We start from the raw sequence: 18,949 nt of genomic DNA, 5'->3' as shown, positions 1-18,949 counted from the left end.
TTTCTTCTGGCAATCTTGATTCCAGCTTGTGCTTCATCCAGCCCAGCGTTTCTCATGATGTACTCTGCATATAAGTTAAATAAGCAGGGTGACATTATACAGCTTTGACGTACTGCTTTTCCTATTTGGAACCAGTCCATTGTTCCACGTCCAGTTCTCACTGTTGCTTCCTGACCTGCATACAGATTTCTCAGGAGGCAGGTAAGGTGGTCTGCTATTCCCAACTCTCGAAGAATTTTCCACAGTTTATCGTGATCCACACAAAGGCTTTAGCGTAGTGTGTGAGGTAGAAGTAGATGTTTTCGTGGAATGCTCTTGCTTTTTCGATGATCCAGTGGATGCTGGCAATTTGATCTCTGGTTCCTCTGCCTTTTCTAAAACATCGGGAAGTTCATGTTTCACATATTGTTGAAGCCACACTTGGAGAATTTTGAGCATTACTTTGCAAGCATGTGAGATGAGAGCAATTGTGCAGTAGTTTGGACATTCTTTGGCATTGCCTTTCTTTGAGATTGGAATGAAAACAGACGTTTTCCAGTTCTGTGGCCACTGCTGAGTTTTCCAAATTTGCTGGCATATTGAGTGCAGCACTTTCACAGCATCATCTTTTAGGATTTAACATAGCTCACCTCAAATTCCATCACCTCCACTAGTTTTGTTCATAGTGATGCTTCCTAAGGCTCACTTGACTTCACACTCCAGAATGTCTGGCTCTAGGTGAGTGATCACACCATCGTGGTTATCTGGAGCATTAAGATCTTTTTTGTGTATTTCTTTTGTGTATTCTTGCCACCTCTTCTTGATATTTTCTGCTTCTGTTAGGTCTGTACTGTTTCTGTCCTTTATTGAGCATATCTTTGCATGAAATGTTCCCTTGCCATCTCTAATTTTCTTGAAGAGATCTCTAGTCTTTCTCATTCTGTTGTTTTCCTCTGTTTCTTTGCATTGATCACTGAGGAAGGCTTTCTTATCTCTCCCTGCTATTCTTTGGAATGCTGTATTCAGATGGATATATCTTTCCTTTTCTCCTTTGCCTTTAGTTTCTCTTCTTTTCTCAGCTATTTTTAAAACCTCCTCAGAAAACCATTTTGCCTTTTTGCATTTCTTTTTCTGGTGGATGGTTTTGATCACATCTTTCTGTACAATTCTATGAACCTCGTGCATAGTTCCTCAGGCATTCTTGTCTATCAGATCTAATCCCTTGAATCTATTTGTCACTTCCACTGTAAACGATTAGATTTAGGTCATAAGTGAATGGTCTGGTGGTGTTCCCTACATTCTTCAATTTAAGTCTGAAATTTGCAATAAGGAGTTCATGATCTGAGCTGCAGTCAGCTCCCAGTCTGTTTTTGCTGACTGTAGAGAGTTTCTCTTTGCCTGCAAAGAATATAATCAATCTGATTTTGGTATTCACCATCTGGTGATGTCCATGTATACAACTGTCTCTTGTGTTGCTGGAAGAAGGTGTTTGCTACAATTAGTGTGCTCTTTGAGAAAACCTTTGTAAGCCTTTGTCCTGCTTCATTTTGTACTCCAAGGCCAAACTTGCCTGTTACTCCAGGTATTTTTTGTCTTCCTACTTCTGTATTCCAATCTCCTGTGATGAACAGTACATTTTTTTTTTTTTTTTTTTTCTGGGGGTGTTAGTTCTAGAAGGTCTTGTAGGTCTTCATAGAACCATTCAACTTCTTTGGTATTAGTGTTTGGGGCACAGACTTGGATTACTGTGGCACTGAATCGTTTGCCTTGGAAATGAAGATTTGAGACTGCACCCAAGCACTATATTTCAGACTCTTTCATTGACTATGAAGGCTACTCCATTTCTTCTAAGGGATTCTTGCCCACAGTAGCAGATATGATGAAGTGAAGTTAAAGTCGCTCAGTCATGTCCAACTCTTTGTGACCCAATGGACTATACAGTCCATGGAATTTTCCAAGCCAGAATACTGGAGTGGGTAGCCTTTCCCTTCTTCAGGGGATCTTCCCAACCCAGGGATCGAAACCCAGGATTCCCACATTGCAGGCTGATTCTTTACCAGCAGAGCCACAAGGGAAGCCCAAGAATACTGGAGTGGATAGCCTATCCCTTTCCAGTGAATCTTCCCAACCCAGGAATCTAACCATAGTCTCCTGCATTGCAGGTGGACTGTATTCCAATGAGCTATCAGAGAAGCCCATATAATAGTCATCTGAATTAAATTTGCCCATTCTCGTCCATTTTAGTTCACTGATTTCTAAAATATCAATGTTTACACTTGCCATCTCCTGTCTGATGACTTCCAATTTACCTGGATTCATGGAACTAACATTCCAGGTTCCTATGCAATATTGTTCTTTACAGCACCAGACTTTACTTCCATCACCAGTCACATCTACAACTGCGCATTTTTTTAGCTTTGGCTGGGCCTGTTCATTCTTGCTGGAACTATTTCTCCACTCTTCCTCAGTAGCATGTTGGACACCTACCAACCTGGGCAGTTCATCTTTCAGCATCCTATCTTTTTGCTTTTTCATTCTAACTTTTAATTTATAAATATTTTATTTCAATTTGACCATGTAATATGAATATAAAAATAAGACAAAATAGACATAATTGAATTATAAGCACAAAATTTAAAAAAAAAAAAAAAGAAAGAAACCAGGATTCATATCCAGATTCTAACTCCCATGTGAACTGTGTAACTCTGGGAAATTACTGTGCCTCTCTAGCCTCAGCTTCCTAATTCTCTACAGTGGGCCTAAAAGCAATGGTTTCCTCTTTGAAACAATTTCATATTCCCAAGGTAACCCAAGTAAGCCATACAAAGCAATCTAACAGACTGGCAGTTGGTAAGCACTATGTAAATATTTGTCATTATTATTATGATCAGACTATCACTGTCTCTATAAAACAATTTAAACTTTATAGTTCATAATGTATAAAAGAAGCATGGATTTAAATATAAGAAAATATTATATAAAATGCTGTATTAAAAAGTAAGGTTTCAAAAATAGTTAATATGTACAAGTCATGAATCACATCAAGCTAAAATAAATGTCTCATTATTTAGAAGCTTGTATATTCTCTACAAGACTTCCTTATTATTCATTTTCATTGCCTATATTGACTTTAATTTTTTAGTTAACAAGAGGATAAACTGTATCAGCTAACAGGAAGATAAACAATGAAAATAAATGAAAAATATGCCTTCTTCATTGATCAGTAGTATAAGGAAAACAAAAAGAAATGGAACAAAGAATTAGATGGATTAAATTACTCATTGATATGGTAGATGTAATTTAGGAAATACACGAGTTCCCTACTTTTGTATCTCACTCCCAAGTAAACTGTCTCTTTCCTACAGAAAGCAAAAGAAAAAGCATGTTCATATTACAATGTAAAGCAGACATCTTTAATTCTATAAACAATCAATCAATTATATACCAAGTATTATGTTAACTGATAGGAATTAGGAGCAAAAAACTCTTTCCGTAGCAAAGAATCTAGAACAAGCTACTTACTGTTACTGAGAATATTTGTTTGAATTCAAAATGTTTACCTTTATTGTAATAATAGACTAAAAATCTATTACAGTTTTGATAGTTCCTTTTAGGGCAAGTTTATTAGTTTGTATAGTAAATGATCTCCTTATGTAAAACTCAACTATAATCTGTAGAGATTTTCAATCCTATAAAATATTATCTAGGGGAAGAAATATTCATGTTCATACTAAATTCAAATGTCAAATCAAGATTCTATAGAGAATAAACAAGCATACTATAATGCTTACTGACATACAATGAACACTCAACAAATATTAGTTACTAATGTATGAACACCAACAAGGTAAAGAAGCAAATGCTAAATTAAAAATTTAATTTCATGCTCTTAAATCTAAAAGAATTACCAAGGATACTGTCCTTTACTCCATTAAACAAATATTTACTGAACATCAATTATGTACCTTTTACAAAGAATTGAAAATTACAAAGGCACAAAAGACAGGCATGATTTCAACTTTATACTACGAGGCATGCCATGTAAATAAAGAAATATCCTTTAAGTTATTCATTATGAAGTTGACTTTACAGGAGAGTGCTAGGATAGAGAATACCCTGCATCAGGGAAGAGTTACCAACTTTGGTAGGAGAGTCACAGAAGGCCTCTGAAGAGATAACTTAGAAAGGGGAAAATAAAGTTTAGAAATTAGACACAAAAACCAGAAAAAAGAGCACACTCTGCTAAGACAGTCCTTTGACAGTTCATTATTCTTTCCAAAACTTTAAAAACTAGATTTCTAGAAGCACCAATTTCTGGCTTTCTATCTACCAACAGGAAGTACAACTTTCTGTTGCTACTGAATCACCTGGTGATCTCATGCTGATTATGGTGTTAAATGCCAGCAGTTACAGTGGAGACTCCCAAATTTGTACTCTGAGCCTACATTCCTCAAAGGAATTTCATGTTTATATACCCAACTGCCTAATGGACATCCCCACTTGGATGGCACACAGACATTTCAATTGTAACATGTTGGAAACTGGGCTCTTGACTTTTCCTCATCGCCCTACCCTGATCCTTCTCAAGTCTTATCACTTAAGCAATTCCATTCTCCTATTAAATAGTTGCTCAAACCAAAACCTTCCAGTCAGCCTTCATGACCTTCACTCGCTCAACATAAGTCCATCTGCATATCCTGTTAGCTTTAAAACAAAACAGATTAAAATCCAAGCAATTCTCACTACTACTACTGCCATTAGCTTACCCCAAGTCATCATTTCTTATCTCATTTACCACAGTAACTGGTCTTCCTATTTAGGTCTTTGATTCCCTTTAGTCTCTTCCGAAAGCAGCAACCAGAATGATGTACTTAAAATTTTACTCAGATTGTCACTTCTCTGCTTATTACCCTTCAAGAGCTTCCCAACTATTGAGAGTCAAAGTCATTGCAATGGGTTATAATGTCTTCCATGATCTAGTCCAGCATCTACTCTATAATCTCATTTTCTCCTGTTTGCTCATTTACTCATCCAACATCCAATCCAAAAATGCCGGCTTTTTCTTTTTATCCTTTAAATGCTCCAGGCATAAAACTGCCTGTAAGCCTTGTACCATGTGCCCTCTCTAAACCCCTTAAACTCCTTCACCTCCTTTAAGAGGTCTTTTCAGCCAAAACCTTCCTATCATCCTATTTAATGGCCACATAAGACTTCTTTGTTTTCCTCCAGAGCACTTTCTACAGTCTATCTTTAGAATCAATACCTTAATTTTACTGTTTATAATCTGTCTTCCCTCAAAAGCAAGTAATTTCCTAAAGACCAGGTTTTTATGTCAGTTTTATATTCTCAGCCCAGAACAGTGCCCTGTACACAGTAAATGCTCAACAAATACCTCTTAAGCAAATGAATGCACAGAGACTAACAAAAGTAAGAGAGAGACATGTTAGAAGAGCTAAATTAGTTAGAAGATTAGTATGACTAATGGCTCAGCAGTAAAGAATCCACCTGCCAATGCTGGAGACATGGGTTCAATCCCTAGGTCAGGAAGATCCCCTGGAGGAAGAAATGCAGTGAACTTCAGTATACTTGCCTGGGAAATCCCAGGGACAGAGGAGCCTGGCAGGCTACAGTCCATGGGGTTACAAAGACAGACACAACTTAGTGACTAAACAGCAGCAACAACAATGCAAAATAACAAGGGGAGAGTAGTAGAATAGCTGGTAAAAAAGTGAAAAGGGCACATCATGCAGGGCCACAAAAGCTATGATAAGTGCTTCAGATTTTTTTCAAACATAAACAGAGAACCACTGAAGTGTTATGTAAGCAAGGAGATGATAGCACCCAGTACATGTTTCAGGATCATCCATACTGATATGCAGAAAACACATGAGAATAGAGCACGATTAAAAGGAGGAGGCTGCTGCTGTCATGCAGATGAAAGATGGTAATCTGAACTAAGGGGAGAGAAACGATACAAGTCCATAATTTCAAGAGAAATTATAAAGACTGACTTGCCAGGATGTTTGAATCTATAGCAAGGGGGAAAAAAGAATTCAAGGTTGACTCAGCTTTCTGCTTTGGTAGGTTGGTAGGAAAGGAAGATCAAAAGTCTTTTTAAAAACATATTAAATACAATGTAATAAAAGAAGCTCACATATAATTGAGTGTTTACTACACGCTAGACATTGTTGTCAATGTTGTACATGGATCTCATTTAATTCCCACAACTACTATAATCCTCACTTTACAAATGAGGGACTCAAGAGCTAAGAAATGACAAAAGGAAAAATACTGAGTATTAGAGTTCATATCAAAACCTTGGCTATTTGAATCCAAAGCTGAAGCTTGTAAAATTCAGACTATAGAGTACCATGATGTTTGCGAAAATTCTAAGTGGATCCATAAAATAACATTAAATAAATAAGCCTGGCACTCAGAAAAGTAACGTGGACCAAAGACAGAAATTTCAAAACTTCCAGACTAAAGATAGTATTTAAGAATTATGAAGACAGTTTACATTACTGAGCAGTGGAACACAAACACACAGGAAAAGGCTGCGGATAAAGTTCCAAGGAACTTCCATATTTAAAGGCTATGCAGAAAAAAGAAGCTAGAAAACTACTGAGAACAAGTCAAGATGAGAGACAGCAGGCAACAGCATTGCATAATGAGATCAGGCTTACTAAAATAAAAACAAAGAGAGGTAAATACTAGTTTTGATTACACTGAAGTCATTGGTAATTCCAAGAAGTTTCAAAAGTGATGGTAGAAGCCTGATTGCCATGAAGCCAAAATGCCACAAATAAATTCAGAGGAAAGAGAATATATGTTGAAAACTAATGTAAAGATTGACTACTGGAATAAAAGAAAAATAAGAGGTAGAAGAGTGAGGAGAAGGTTCTGAATTTGTTTTTAGTTTATTTGAAGATGGATTATATTATAACATTCCTGTGCTTTCCCAGGAGAAAAGGAAGAATGATTATGAGAAAAGATAAATGAGATAAGCAAAATCTTGGTAAGTAGGATGAGGAACGGCTTCAAAAAACAGCCAGATTTGTCACTGAAAAATGTGGGTCTCTGGGATCCCTGGCGGTCCCAGATTAAGAATCTGCCTGCCAACGCAGGGACATGGCTTCCATCCCGGTCCAGGGAGAACGCGCATGCCGCAAGGCAACCGAGCCTGTGCTCTGCACCAAGGGCGGCCACCACGAGGACACAGCACCACTGCAGTGAGAGAGGGTCGACACCGCCACGGGGGAAAGCTCACTCGGAAACAGAGACCTACAGCCACCGGAAATGAACAAATAAATAAAAACAGAATTTATAAAACACTGGGCCTTTCTGGTGGGATCACAAAGAGTCAGAAACCACTAAGTGACCAACACTTTCACTTTCACTGGTGGGAGGGAATTAACACACAGAAGATATTGATTAGCTTGGTGATGGACAGATGCAGCATTCATTCCACTCTAATACAATCTACTTTTGCTGACAATACAGTTAGAGTAGGGCATTTGGTTTTGAAGAGAGGGAAAAGGAATGAATGAAATAATTTATTTGGAGTATGGGAATTAAAGCCTTTCAGAGAAGGCATGTGCTTTTGGTGTCATTTCTAAGAATCCATTTCCATATACAAAGTCATGAAGACTTACCACTATATTATCTTGTAAGAGTTTATGGTTTTGATCTCACATTTAGATCATTGATACATTTTGAGTTAATCTGTATGAGACAAAGATCAACTTTATTCTTTTGCATGTAGACATCCAGTTGTCTTTGCACAATTTGTCGAAGAGACTATTCTTTCCTCATTGAATTTCTTGTTACGCTTGTCAAAACTCAACTGACCTACAGGTACAAATTTATTTTAGATTCTAAATTCTATTCTTCTGTTATACATTTCTATTCTAGTGCCGCTACCATTATTATTCTATGTGAATAATTGCAATTCCATGTGAATTTCAAAAAATACATAAGTTTTAAATCACTGTCTACTTTTAGAAGCAATTTTTCATGCTCAAATTAAAACGTTGAAAACTTAAAAGTTAGACTATTAGCATATGGTCTCATATATGGTGCTGAAAACAAGGAACAATCAAAGATAATCATCAGTTAAAACAAAAACATTTGCAGTGTTACCACTCCTCTGTTTGAAGCCATATCAATTCATTATGTCAGCAAATTGTACTTAAGAATACATATAAGTAGAATTATATATATACCACACATATATGTACAATAAATGCTATGAATGACATTACTAGCATACCAGGTATAAAGAATTTTAATAGTTTTATCACTAATATTTGCACTTTTCCATTACTGACAAGTGAGATTCTCTTTCTAGTCTCCATCTTTTCCCCACTTACCAAACTCTTCATGTTATCAACATTTTTATTTTTATATATTTAAATACAAATAACATAATTCACCTAAATTTTTTTCCAATTTTCAGTTTTAATATTTGTTATTTTGTTCATACTATGTCTACAGTGATGAATTTATAAATATATTCCAATGAGATTAACTGATGTATTGAAACTCCCCGTCCGAAAAGTATCCCCTTCAGAAATTTCAAAAATTCATTGTTTTGTGTTCTGCTACTTGAACCCTGTACAATTTTCACATTTAATTGTCATAGAATTCATCACGTCTTACTGAACATCTAGCAAAACAGCTTAGTTTATATTCCCAAGGGGAATTTTACTATGATCAGAGTGCCAGGCATTTTAGGCTGGTATTTTTAAAACGTACTAAAAGCCTGTAAATGTAAGTTTAATATCAAATTAGGCCAATTAGAAATCCTCAATAAATTTCAAAGTTAGAAATTCTACATAACTATCTTCTCATAATGCAATAGAATAAAAAATTTTAAATGTGAACAAAAAATAAAGGACAAATCCTTTGAATACTAAATAACTACCAGATCAAAAAGATACCAATGAAGAAACTAAGGAAAATGAGCATGTCATGTAATAAACAATAGAATGGGGCCACTGCTGTCCGCAGAATAATACTAACATCCTGACTTGTTCTCATTACTTTAAAAAGAATAAAACCGTGCTTTCAAATAAACAAGAAAAAGAGGAGTGCAAGGGAAGGAAAAAGAGTTACCAAAGATGCAACCGAATTAGAAAGCAATTTAACTCAACCAATCAATAAGTCTAAGACTTAGCTCTTTGGAAAACAAACCAAAAAAGAACTATTATACAGATAGTTTATGACAATAGTATGTAACAAAAGGAAAACCAACATCACTTATAAATACTGAATAATTGTAACAATCCTTAAAAAGTCAGACTTGCTGATGTTTTTTAAAAATCCTCAACCTGGTAGGATTTATTGATATAAGAAAATCTGTAAAAGTTATTAATACACAGCATATCTTCTATACATGTTGTAATAAAAATATATAATAATCTTAAAGGTAATGACAAAAGTAAAATAGAAAAATCAATAGTCATCTGCAGAAAAATATAACAACAAAACGCAGAGTAGAAAATTATAAACTGCAGCACTTCTCATAATACTAGAAGAATGGAAATAACATAAAAGTCTAATAAAGGAGGTCTGGCACTCTAATAATAATTATATTATTAGAAACATACAAAAATACAACGGATTATTACACACAACAAAAAATGAGGACACTCGATACATACTGACCATCGACCATAAACACACATACACACATTGCAGGCACATTCTTAATCATCTCAGCCACAAGGGAAGCCCCCCCACGCACACACTAAGGCGCAAAACTACATACACTACGCATTTATCTATGGAAAATGACATGACATATTTGTAGTTTCTCCTTTAAAAGTATCCTATTGATTCTAATTTGGTAAGTGGGTACTTTCAGTGAATGAATATATGTGTATCTTTAAACGATAGTAGGCTACATGGGACCTTTGTACTACTTTTGCCACTTCTTTAAATTCTATAATTATTTCGAGTTAAAGTTAAGAGAAAAACAATAGAGATAAATCATAAATGATGAACAATGAATGTCTTTTATTTATATTTTTCCTTATTTTTCTAAACTTTCTATAATAAACATGTATGTATCATTTCCATAATGAAGAAAGTAGACACTTATTATATAACAAGAGGAAAGCAAATGACCATCAATCACAAAAATGCAAGTATCAAAGAGGTCTAGTTCAGTTCAGTCGCTCAGTCGTATCCGACTCTTTGCGACCCCATGAATCGCAGCGCCAGGCCTCCTGTGCATCACCGACTCCCGAGTTCACGCAGACTCACGTCCATCGAGTAAAGTTACCACCATTATCCCTCATCTAAACTGCAAATGTATTTAGTGTTTGGGTGAAATCAACTCAGTTTCTTGTATTACACAGTATTTTAGAAGTATTTTTCCTCTTTCAATTTCACATGTTTTCTTCTTCCTCATTCTCTCATCTTCAAACAAATCAAAAGACATATACCACCACCATGACCACTAAAAACTTCAAATAAAAATAATGAACTGCAATTTCAACCCTGAGTTACAAAGGAACTTCTCTATAACCAAGAAAGGACAGTAAGGAAGATGTTCCAGATTAGGACAGTAGGCTGAAATGGAAATTTTAAAAGTTTTTTTCTTCCTTCAAATCCTAAAAAATTATCAAAAGCAAAACTACTGGGTGAAAAAAAAACTAACAAAAACAACCAGTACCAAAAGAAACATAATGTAAACCACCAAACATTAAAAAATTGGTGGCCATTGGAAAACTAAACATACTGAAATTAGAACTAAGGCTGCGGTAAGCTCAATTCTTAATTAACCAGATCCTCATGAGTCCAGAGTAATACCGGTAAACTGACAACATTCTAAGAATTTTTCTTAATGCCTTCATATATGAAGAAACATAAATTGAGTAGGTATCATTATCTCTTGCTTCCTCTAACTGAAGATGCTAGAAAAACCCTACTGTGCAAAAACTGGTGAAACAAGTAAGTGAAAATACAGTCTGACTTCCCAGGGCAGACTCCAGAGTACTCTCTGAAATGATGGATAGTGATTCAAAGCCGAAGCATATTTCTCCCTGATAAGACTTCTCCATGTTTCTAAAAAGATGGAATGAACCTTGTAGAGAATTATTAAAATCTTATAAGAGAAAGTAAAACTTGGATGAGCTATGAAGGCCTCCTCACCTATATCAATGGTCTTTCTCCCTCTCTTCATGATAGGCAAATAAAACTAGTCAAAAATCAAATTTCTAAAATCAAACAATAGCTCAGGTAGGGAAAAAAACAGCTTTACAGACAGCGAGGAGAAAGGAAGAAGTCACTAAGACAATCTATCTAAGCCAAACAGTAGCTGCATAAATACTACATAAACAGTAGTAAACATAAATCACCAATCAATTAATAAATTAAAAAGAAATAAAATATTTAAATAAAACTAGAAGATCCTATACAAAAGATAAAGAGCCACAGAAGAATATATAACAAAAAATGAAAGGAAATTTCTCATGATTTTTTTTCTAGAAAACATAAAAATGTAACTAAAAAAAAAGTAAAAGTCAAAATGAAATAAGTGGACAAAGATAGAGAGGCTGGAGGTTTAAATAAATGAAATGAAGAACAAAATAATCATTAAAAATTACAAAAAGACAAGATAAAATATTAAAACATCCTCATGGCAAGAGATCAAAGGAAGTAAAGCAATTAAGAAATAACTAACAGATATGAAAGACAGTCATATCTAACATAGACTGTCACTAAGAAAAAGAAAATAAAAGCCAAAAGATTTTTCAAATTTTAATTTACAGAAGTTTCTAAGAACTAAATGAAAACTCTGAATTTTCAGATTATAACAAAAGACTATGTTCCAGGAACTTTTGATAAATAAGGCTCAATACTCAGTCATATTCTTGTTAAGGAACGAACTCCCTAGACGAAAAAAAACAAAACAAAACAGAAAACAAGCAAATCATCAACGGGACAAATATCAGACTATCCTCAAACTTCTCTGAAAGCAACACTCAAATCCAAAGACAATGAAGCAAAGTCTATAAAGTTTGCCAAGAATATTCAATTCATCAGGATGTCATTCAGATATAAGGACAGCTGGCAAACATTCTTAAGCAGGAAAGAATTTTAAGTTTACAGCACACATGAACCTGTGTCGGGGGGGAGGCGATAAAACCCAGCAATTAAGACTTGAGTCAAAAGAAGGAACCTGGGGGAAACTAAGAAATTATGTTTAATAAAAGGGGGGGTAGGGTAGTGAATTCACTTAAATATATTATAAATACTAAAGTACTATCAGAATTGTGGTTACAATACATGAGTGTTACATATGTAGACAATATTAAAAATAGAATATAACTTCCAAAATTAAAAATTGAGAAAAAAATGAAGTATGAGAGGGGTCAGGTCCTCAGCTTTCACAGCAGATTGTGAACTGAAATCTGCAATTTTAAACAAGTTATAAATGAAGCTCTTATTAAAAAAAAATGCCATCAACCTATTCATCCTTTTATAATTTATTAATACCCTGTTCATTGAGAAAATGATAATTCTTTTGGTAAAGAAACTTTTCCTTCTGTTTTTCCACTGTTTTAATTTTGTTAAATTTACATACAATGCTGTAATAAGCAGCCTTATATATCTACGCTTACATACTATTACTTTTTTTCTTACAGATATATTTATAGAATAGAGTTACTGGGTAAATGGGTGTGTGTGTGTGTACGTGCGTCCATACAATTATTACTAAAAAATACATGACCATATTGCCCTACCATAATACTAAAACTGTACATTTCCACTGCAAAAACAAAAGAATCCCCCTGCCCATCTCATCAACCCTATCTTCTTCAACAGTTCTAGCTATGACTCTTACTTTCTCTCAGAGGCTATTGAAGAGATATCATGATTAATCTCATTTACATTTCCTTGAATGTTCCTGTAAACATACAATGATCTGATTATCATTTTATATGTTCCTGATAACTTACATTCTTCTGTGAAGTCCCTACTCATATCCTCTGAGTATGTGCCTATTGGGTCAACTTTTCATTTATCACTTCATAAGAATTATTGAGACAGTAGGGCTTCCCAGGTGGTTCAGTGGTAAAGATCCGCCTGCCAACACAGGAGATGTGGGTTCAGTCCCTGGGTTGAGAAGATCTCCTGGAGAAGCAAACAGCAACCCAGTCCAATATCCCTGCCTGGGAAATCTCAAGAGGAGCCTGGCAGACTCCAGTCTCCATGGAGTAGTAAAACAGTCGGACGCGACTGAGAAACTAAACAACAACAACAATTAAGGTAGTAAACGTTGATTTATCAGTCTTTCCACGTTCCACCATGTCCTCCCACATGATTGACTGCAAGTTTCCTCAGCTTAACATTAAATGTAGTAATAAACATTTACTTCTATGCTTTCTAAAGTGACCTGTCTTGGTTACAGAATTCTTGCATATGCTTCAGTTCCTCTTTTACAGTTTTCCAAATATTTTTCTAAAATATTAACTAGGTCATCTTTCATCTTATATATCTTTACTCCATTTGAAACATTTTTTGTATATATTATTTTTATAGAATTGTTTTAATTAGTATTGGTTTATCTGGGAAGTCAAGTACATCCTCAACATTTTTATTTCATAATCTCAACAATATATTCATGCATTTCTTTTTTCCATATTAACTGGATAGTTATATATCCAAATATATTATGGGGAAGTTTTTGATATCCAGATATCTTTTAAGGGATATTTAAATTCTAAATACTCTATTAGTCTAATGGAATGATATGCTAATGTTACTTTACTGAATTTACATATTAATTTGAAAAAATTTTTGTGGCAATAATATCTTTTCTTTGTATTACGAAAACATTATGAAGACATTTGGGGAAATATGAATAATGTCTATATTTAAATAATAGCATTGTAACTGTTAATTTTCTGATTTGATAAGTGTACAAGATGACAACAAAGGATGGGCACAGGAAATTCTCATTTAAGTAATTACAAGTAAAAGTTTATTATGGCTTTGACTTATTCTCAAATTCAGAAAAAGAGGACAGAAGCAAATATGGTGAAATTTAAAACACTGCAGAATTTAGAATGGTGAAGAGTGGTTCTTGTACTACTCATATCTCTCCTATAAATCTCAAATTATTTCAAAATAAAAGAAGGATTCTACATCTCTGTCACTGTGTGTCTCAAACCCACACACACAGAAAGATTTACTACCCAGTGTGGAATGACTCTCCAGTAGTTTATATTTTGCTTTTACCAACGAGATTTTATATTTTTGTTACAAATAACCATCTGTTTATTTTTTTAGAGAATTCAATCCAAAATAGTATTTTTAACTGTATACAAACTATTTCTGATTTCCATTCTTAACTGGCTACTGATTGCTGGTCAAAAGATAATCTATTAATTTTCTGCATATTTATCTTATATCCAACAATATTAACGAAGTCCCACTTAATTCAGGTGGAAAAATGTTCAAGAATCCCTTAGATTTTCCTACATCATAGCATTAGTGACCTGAAAGTGCTATTTCTTCCCTAACATTCATATTAACAGGATCTTGCACTTGCAAGAATATCAAAAAGTTTTGTTAAACATTGTTAATAGAAGGTATCAATCACTCTTTTTTTTCCTGATTTTAATAGAAACAGCTTTAGAAATTTCAAATGATATTTAGTAAATGGAAGCAAACAAAACCATCTAAAAGAAAAAGAAAAGCAAAAAGGCAAAGTGGTTATCTGAAGAGGCTTTACAAATAGCTGAAGAAAGAAGAAAAGTGAAAAGCAAGGGAGAAAGGGAAAGGTACATCCAACTAAATGCAGAGCTCCAAAGAATGGCACAGAGATACAAGAAGGCCTTCTTCAATGAACAATGTATAAAACCAGAAGGAAACAACAGAAGGGGAAAAACTAGAGATCACTTTAGGAAATTGGAAATATCAAGGGAACATTTTGCTCAAAGATGGGCACAATAAAGGACGGAAATGGTAGAGACCTAGAAGACACCGAAGAGCTCAAGAAGAGATGGAAAGAACTGTACAAAAAAGATCTTAGTGAACCAGATTACTATGATGGTGTGGTCAGTCACCCAGACATTCTGGAGTGCGAAGTCAAGTGAGCCTTAGGAAGCACTGCTGATAATAAAGCTGAAGGATGCAATGGAATTCCAGTAGAGCTATTCAAAACCTTAAAGGATGATGCCATCAAGGTGTTACATTAAATATGACAGCAAATATGGAAGACCCAACATTGGCCTCAGGACTGGAAAAGGTCAATCCTCATCCCAATTCCCAAGAAGGGTAGTACTAAAGAATGTTCTACCCACTGGACAACTGCACTCATCTCCTATGCTAGTAAGGTCATGCTTAAAATCTTGAATGCTAGGCTTCAGCATTATGGGAACCGAGAAGTTCCAGATGTCTAAGCTGGGTTTAGAAAAGGAAGAGCAACCAGAGACCAAATTGCCAACATTCGCTGGATCATAGAGAAAGCAAGGGAATTCCAGAAAAACATTTGCCTCTGTTTCATTGACTACACTAAAGTCTTTGACTGTGTGGATCATAACAAACTGTGGAAAGCTCTTAGAGAGATGGGAATACCAGAACATCTTACCTGTCTCCTAAGAAACCTGTATGTGGGCCAAGAGGCACTAGTTAGAACCCTGTATGGAACAAATGACTGGATCAAGATTGAGAAAGGAGTATGACAGGTCTGTCTGCTGTCACCCTGTTCGTTTAACCTATACACTGAGCATATCATGAGAAATGCCAGGCTGGGTGAGTTATAAGCTGGCATCAAGATAGGCGGGAGAAGCATCAACAACCTCAGATATGCGGATGATACGACTCTAATGACAGAAAGCGAAGAGGGACAAAAGAGACTCTTGATGAGGGTGAAGGAGGAGAGTGAAAAAGCCGGCTTAAAACTAAATATTAAAAAACTAAGATCACGGCATCTGGCCCCATCCCTTCGTGGCAAATAGAAGGGCAAAAGGTGGAAGCAGTAACAGATCTCCTCTTCCTGGGCTCTAAAATCACTGCAGATAGTGACCGCAGCCATGAAATCAGAAGACAATTGATCTTGGCAGGAAAGCTATGATAAACCTAGACAATGTGTTAAAAAGCAGAGACATTACTCTGCAAAAAAAATCCATACAGTCAAGGCTATTGTATTCCCAGTGGTCAAGTACAGTTGTGAGAGCTGGACCGTAAAGAAGGCAGAATGCCAAAGAACAGATGATTTAGAACTGTGGTGCTGGAGAAGACTCCTGAAACTCCCTTGGACAACAAGGAGATCAAACCAGTCAATCTTAAGGGAAATCAACCCTCAATACTCATTAGAAAGACTGAAGCTGAAGCTCCAGAATTTTGGTCACCTGATGCGAACAGCCAACTCAGGGAAAAGACCCTGATGCTGGGAAAGACTGAGGGCAGAAGGAAAAGAGGGTGTCAGAGGATGATATGGCTGGATGGCATCACGGACACAGTGGCCATCAACTTGGGCAAACTTCAGGAGATGGTGAGGGACAGGGAGGTCTAGCATGTCAGGTCCATGGGGTTGTAAAGCACTGGACACAACTGGGTGACTAAACAACAACAAATGGTCATTATATTTAAATTGTTTTCTAATAATCTTTTTTCCCACAGTTTCATTAGGGCTGGATACTAAAATTTATAATGTGCTTTTTTCTACTTTTATTGATATTTTCATATGATTTTCTGATTTTTAATTGGTTGATTTATTCTGTAGGTAGGTATCTTAATATTATCCAAACCACCTTTGGAGTCCATGAATAAATTCTAAGTGTTCACACTATACAGCTGACCCTTGAACTACATGGAGGTAAATACAATTTACCTTCCATATCCAAGGTTCCTCCACATCTGTAATTTCCTCTAACTGCAGACTGTGTGGTACTCTAGCATTGACTACTGAAAAATATCAGCAGATAAGTAGACCCACAAAGTTGAAACCTGTTTGTTCAAGAGTCAGTTGTATAATTCTTTCATTACATTATTGGACTATGTTAGAATCTTGTGCCCATATTCTTAAGTAAATTGGTCTTCTGGAGTTTTATTTTTCCAGGGTCTTTTCTAATGTGAAACGAACCTGAAGAAGTTTTCTTTATTTTTAATGTATCAGAAAAATACCAGCAACATTGGAATTATCTGTTCTTAACATGTTAGAAAGAACCCCCGGATGCGGCTTTTTTTTCCTCCCCAATTCTTAGCAAATGTTCCTGTCAAATTTTCTAGTTCGCCTTAGGTGTGAATTTTTGTAATTTATATAGCTACGACACCATTAATTCTCTCTATGAATTCATGCTTGTTCCACAAATTCAGGAGCAAGTGCCAAGACAAGCACTGGTCCTGGGATGGCTCTGTCGCTTGATCCCCCCGTCAGAAGCCGGGAAGAAAGCTGTATGTGCCTTCATCTCCTCTGCAGCAACCTCAAGGGTAAAAAACTTCATGCCTCTGTTCAGCTTCTCTCTAGAAACCTGAAAGATTTCATCTAACATATGGGTTTTCACTTCCAGTAAACCAGCTCTACTTTGCATACAGGAGAGCAAGACCGGTTCACTAATTTACATTACTGGCCAAGACTAGAGTCTTACACTATCTTTCCAGAATCCACCATGATACTCTCACAGATTAATTTCTAATTGTTTGAAGACACATGATTGTTAAGACCATGCTGCAATGTTACCTACACAGTTTCCTGTGATTAATGTTTTAAGAAGGTAACTTCCTCAGATCACTCATAGGTATAACCTACCTCAAATTCCGCATGTCTGTGAATATCCTCTGCTCGCTGCCTGCTCAGGATGAATTCAGCTTCATTTGCTACTCTTACTAGATGATCCTTCATTGTTTGGCTAAGCAACCTATGAAGAGATGAACATTGTCACATAAGTAAATGCATCCACATGACATGTGACTTTCCATTGCTCAGAGGTGGTGTGTTTGTTATTTGGGAGAGGGAAGAACATGCACTCTCCTTTTCTGGCATCTTAACAAACGAAGGACTATTATTTCACACTAAACAAATGAAAAACATAACGGCAAAGAGTGATCTTTCTGGCAACAGCAGATTAGCTTTTATCAAACTAACTATCCTACAAAAGCAACTGAAAATGCTAGATTAAATTTATGTTTTACTCTTTTAAGGTACTGGAGAGCTTCCAAGGTAGCCAAGATTTAAGAAGCCAGGATATGAGAGATGTTCAGCATGACTTTTCCTGTTGACACATTTGCTATTCACGTGTGGGAACAGAGAACCTAAATACAGCTGTTATAAGTTTTAAAGGACTGGGGAAATAAAAACAGAATTTTATAACCTTTCAAGGTGGAGGGATCCTAGTAGATTACCCAGGCTTACACAAGGAGCAGAACTGTTCTGCAGGAAACAGACAATAGACCAGCTCCCCAAAACAATACGACAGGCCCCCAAACAACACCATGGTGATGTGCATGTAGATTAACTGGCAGCCAAAAAACTACAGAAGATTTTCATAATCTTGTAGAATGAGAAGAAAAAAAAGAAAGATGTAATAGACTCATGGTAGGTCATGGACTCATAGTAGAAGTAGACAATTCATGTAGTAGACCCTGGGTTTTCAGAAGACCTAGGAGGGCTCCGAGCTAAAAGTAGACAAACTGTAAATAGGGCAAACTCTAACAGAGATTTTTAAAATTCCAGCTTTAAATCAGCTCAGTCTTAATATATGTGTGTTAGTCACGCAGTCGTGTCCAACTCTTTTCGACATCATGGACTGTAACCCAACAGGTTCCTCTGTCCATGAGATTCTCTAGGAAAGAACACTGGAGTGGGTTGCCATTCTCTTCTCCAGAGATCTTCCTGACCCAAGGACTGAAGACAGGTCTCCAGCATTGCAGGTAAATTCTTTACCATTTGAGCCCCTTGGGAAGCAGCAGTCTTTACTATAATTAGCACCTAATCTAACTGCTGGGCTTCCCA

The 18,949-nt window shown here is 35.8% G+C and overlaps 1 protein-coding gene across 12 annotated transcripts in view; it reads right to left on the bottom strand.

Annotated features, from left to right (window-relative positions):
* Nucleotides 1-18,949, bottom strand: part of LRBA (LPS responsive beige-like anchor protein) — a 746,530-nt gene that overhangs the window by 440,916 nt on the left and 286,665 nt on the right. For all 12 annotated transcript variants that reach the window (XM_055550583.1, XM_055550584.1, XM_055550586.1 and 9 more), the window contains exon 36: nucleotides 17,747-17,855. In XM_055550583.1, the coding sequence (XP_055406558.1) occupies nucleotides 17,747-17,855 (109 nt within the window). The remainder of the gene's footprint in view (nucleotides 1-17,746; nucleotides 17,856-18,949) is intronic.

The sequence above is a fragment of the Bubalus kerabau genome, chromosome 16 (genome assembly GCF_029407905.1).
Source record: "Bubalus kerabau isolate K-KA32 ecotype Philippines breed swamp buffalo chromosome 16, PCC_UOA_SB_1v2, whole genome shotgun sequence".
NCBI lineage: Eukaryota > Metazoa > Chordata > Mammalia > Artiodactyla > Bovidae > Bubalus > Bubalus kerabau.
The sequence above is the reverse complement of the archived record's forward strand: the minus strand, read 5'-3'. Positions and strand labels throughout refer to the sequence as shown.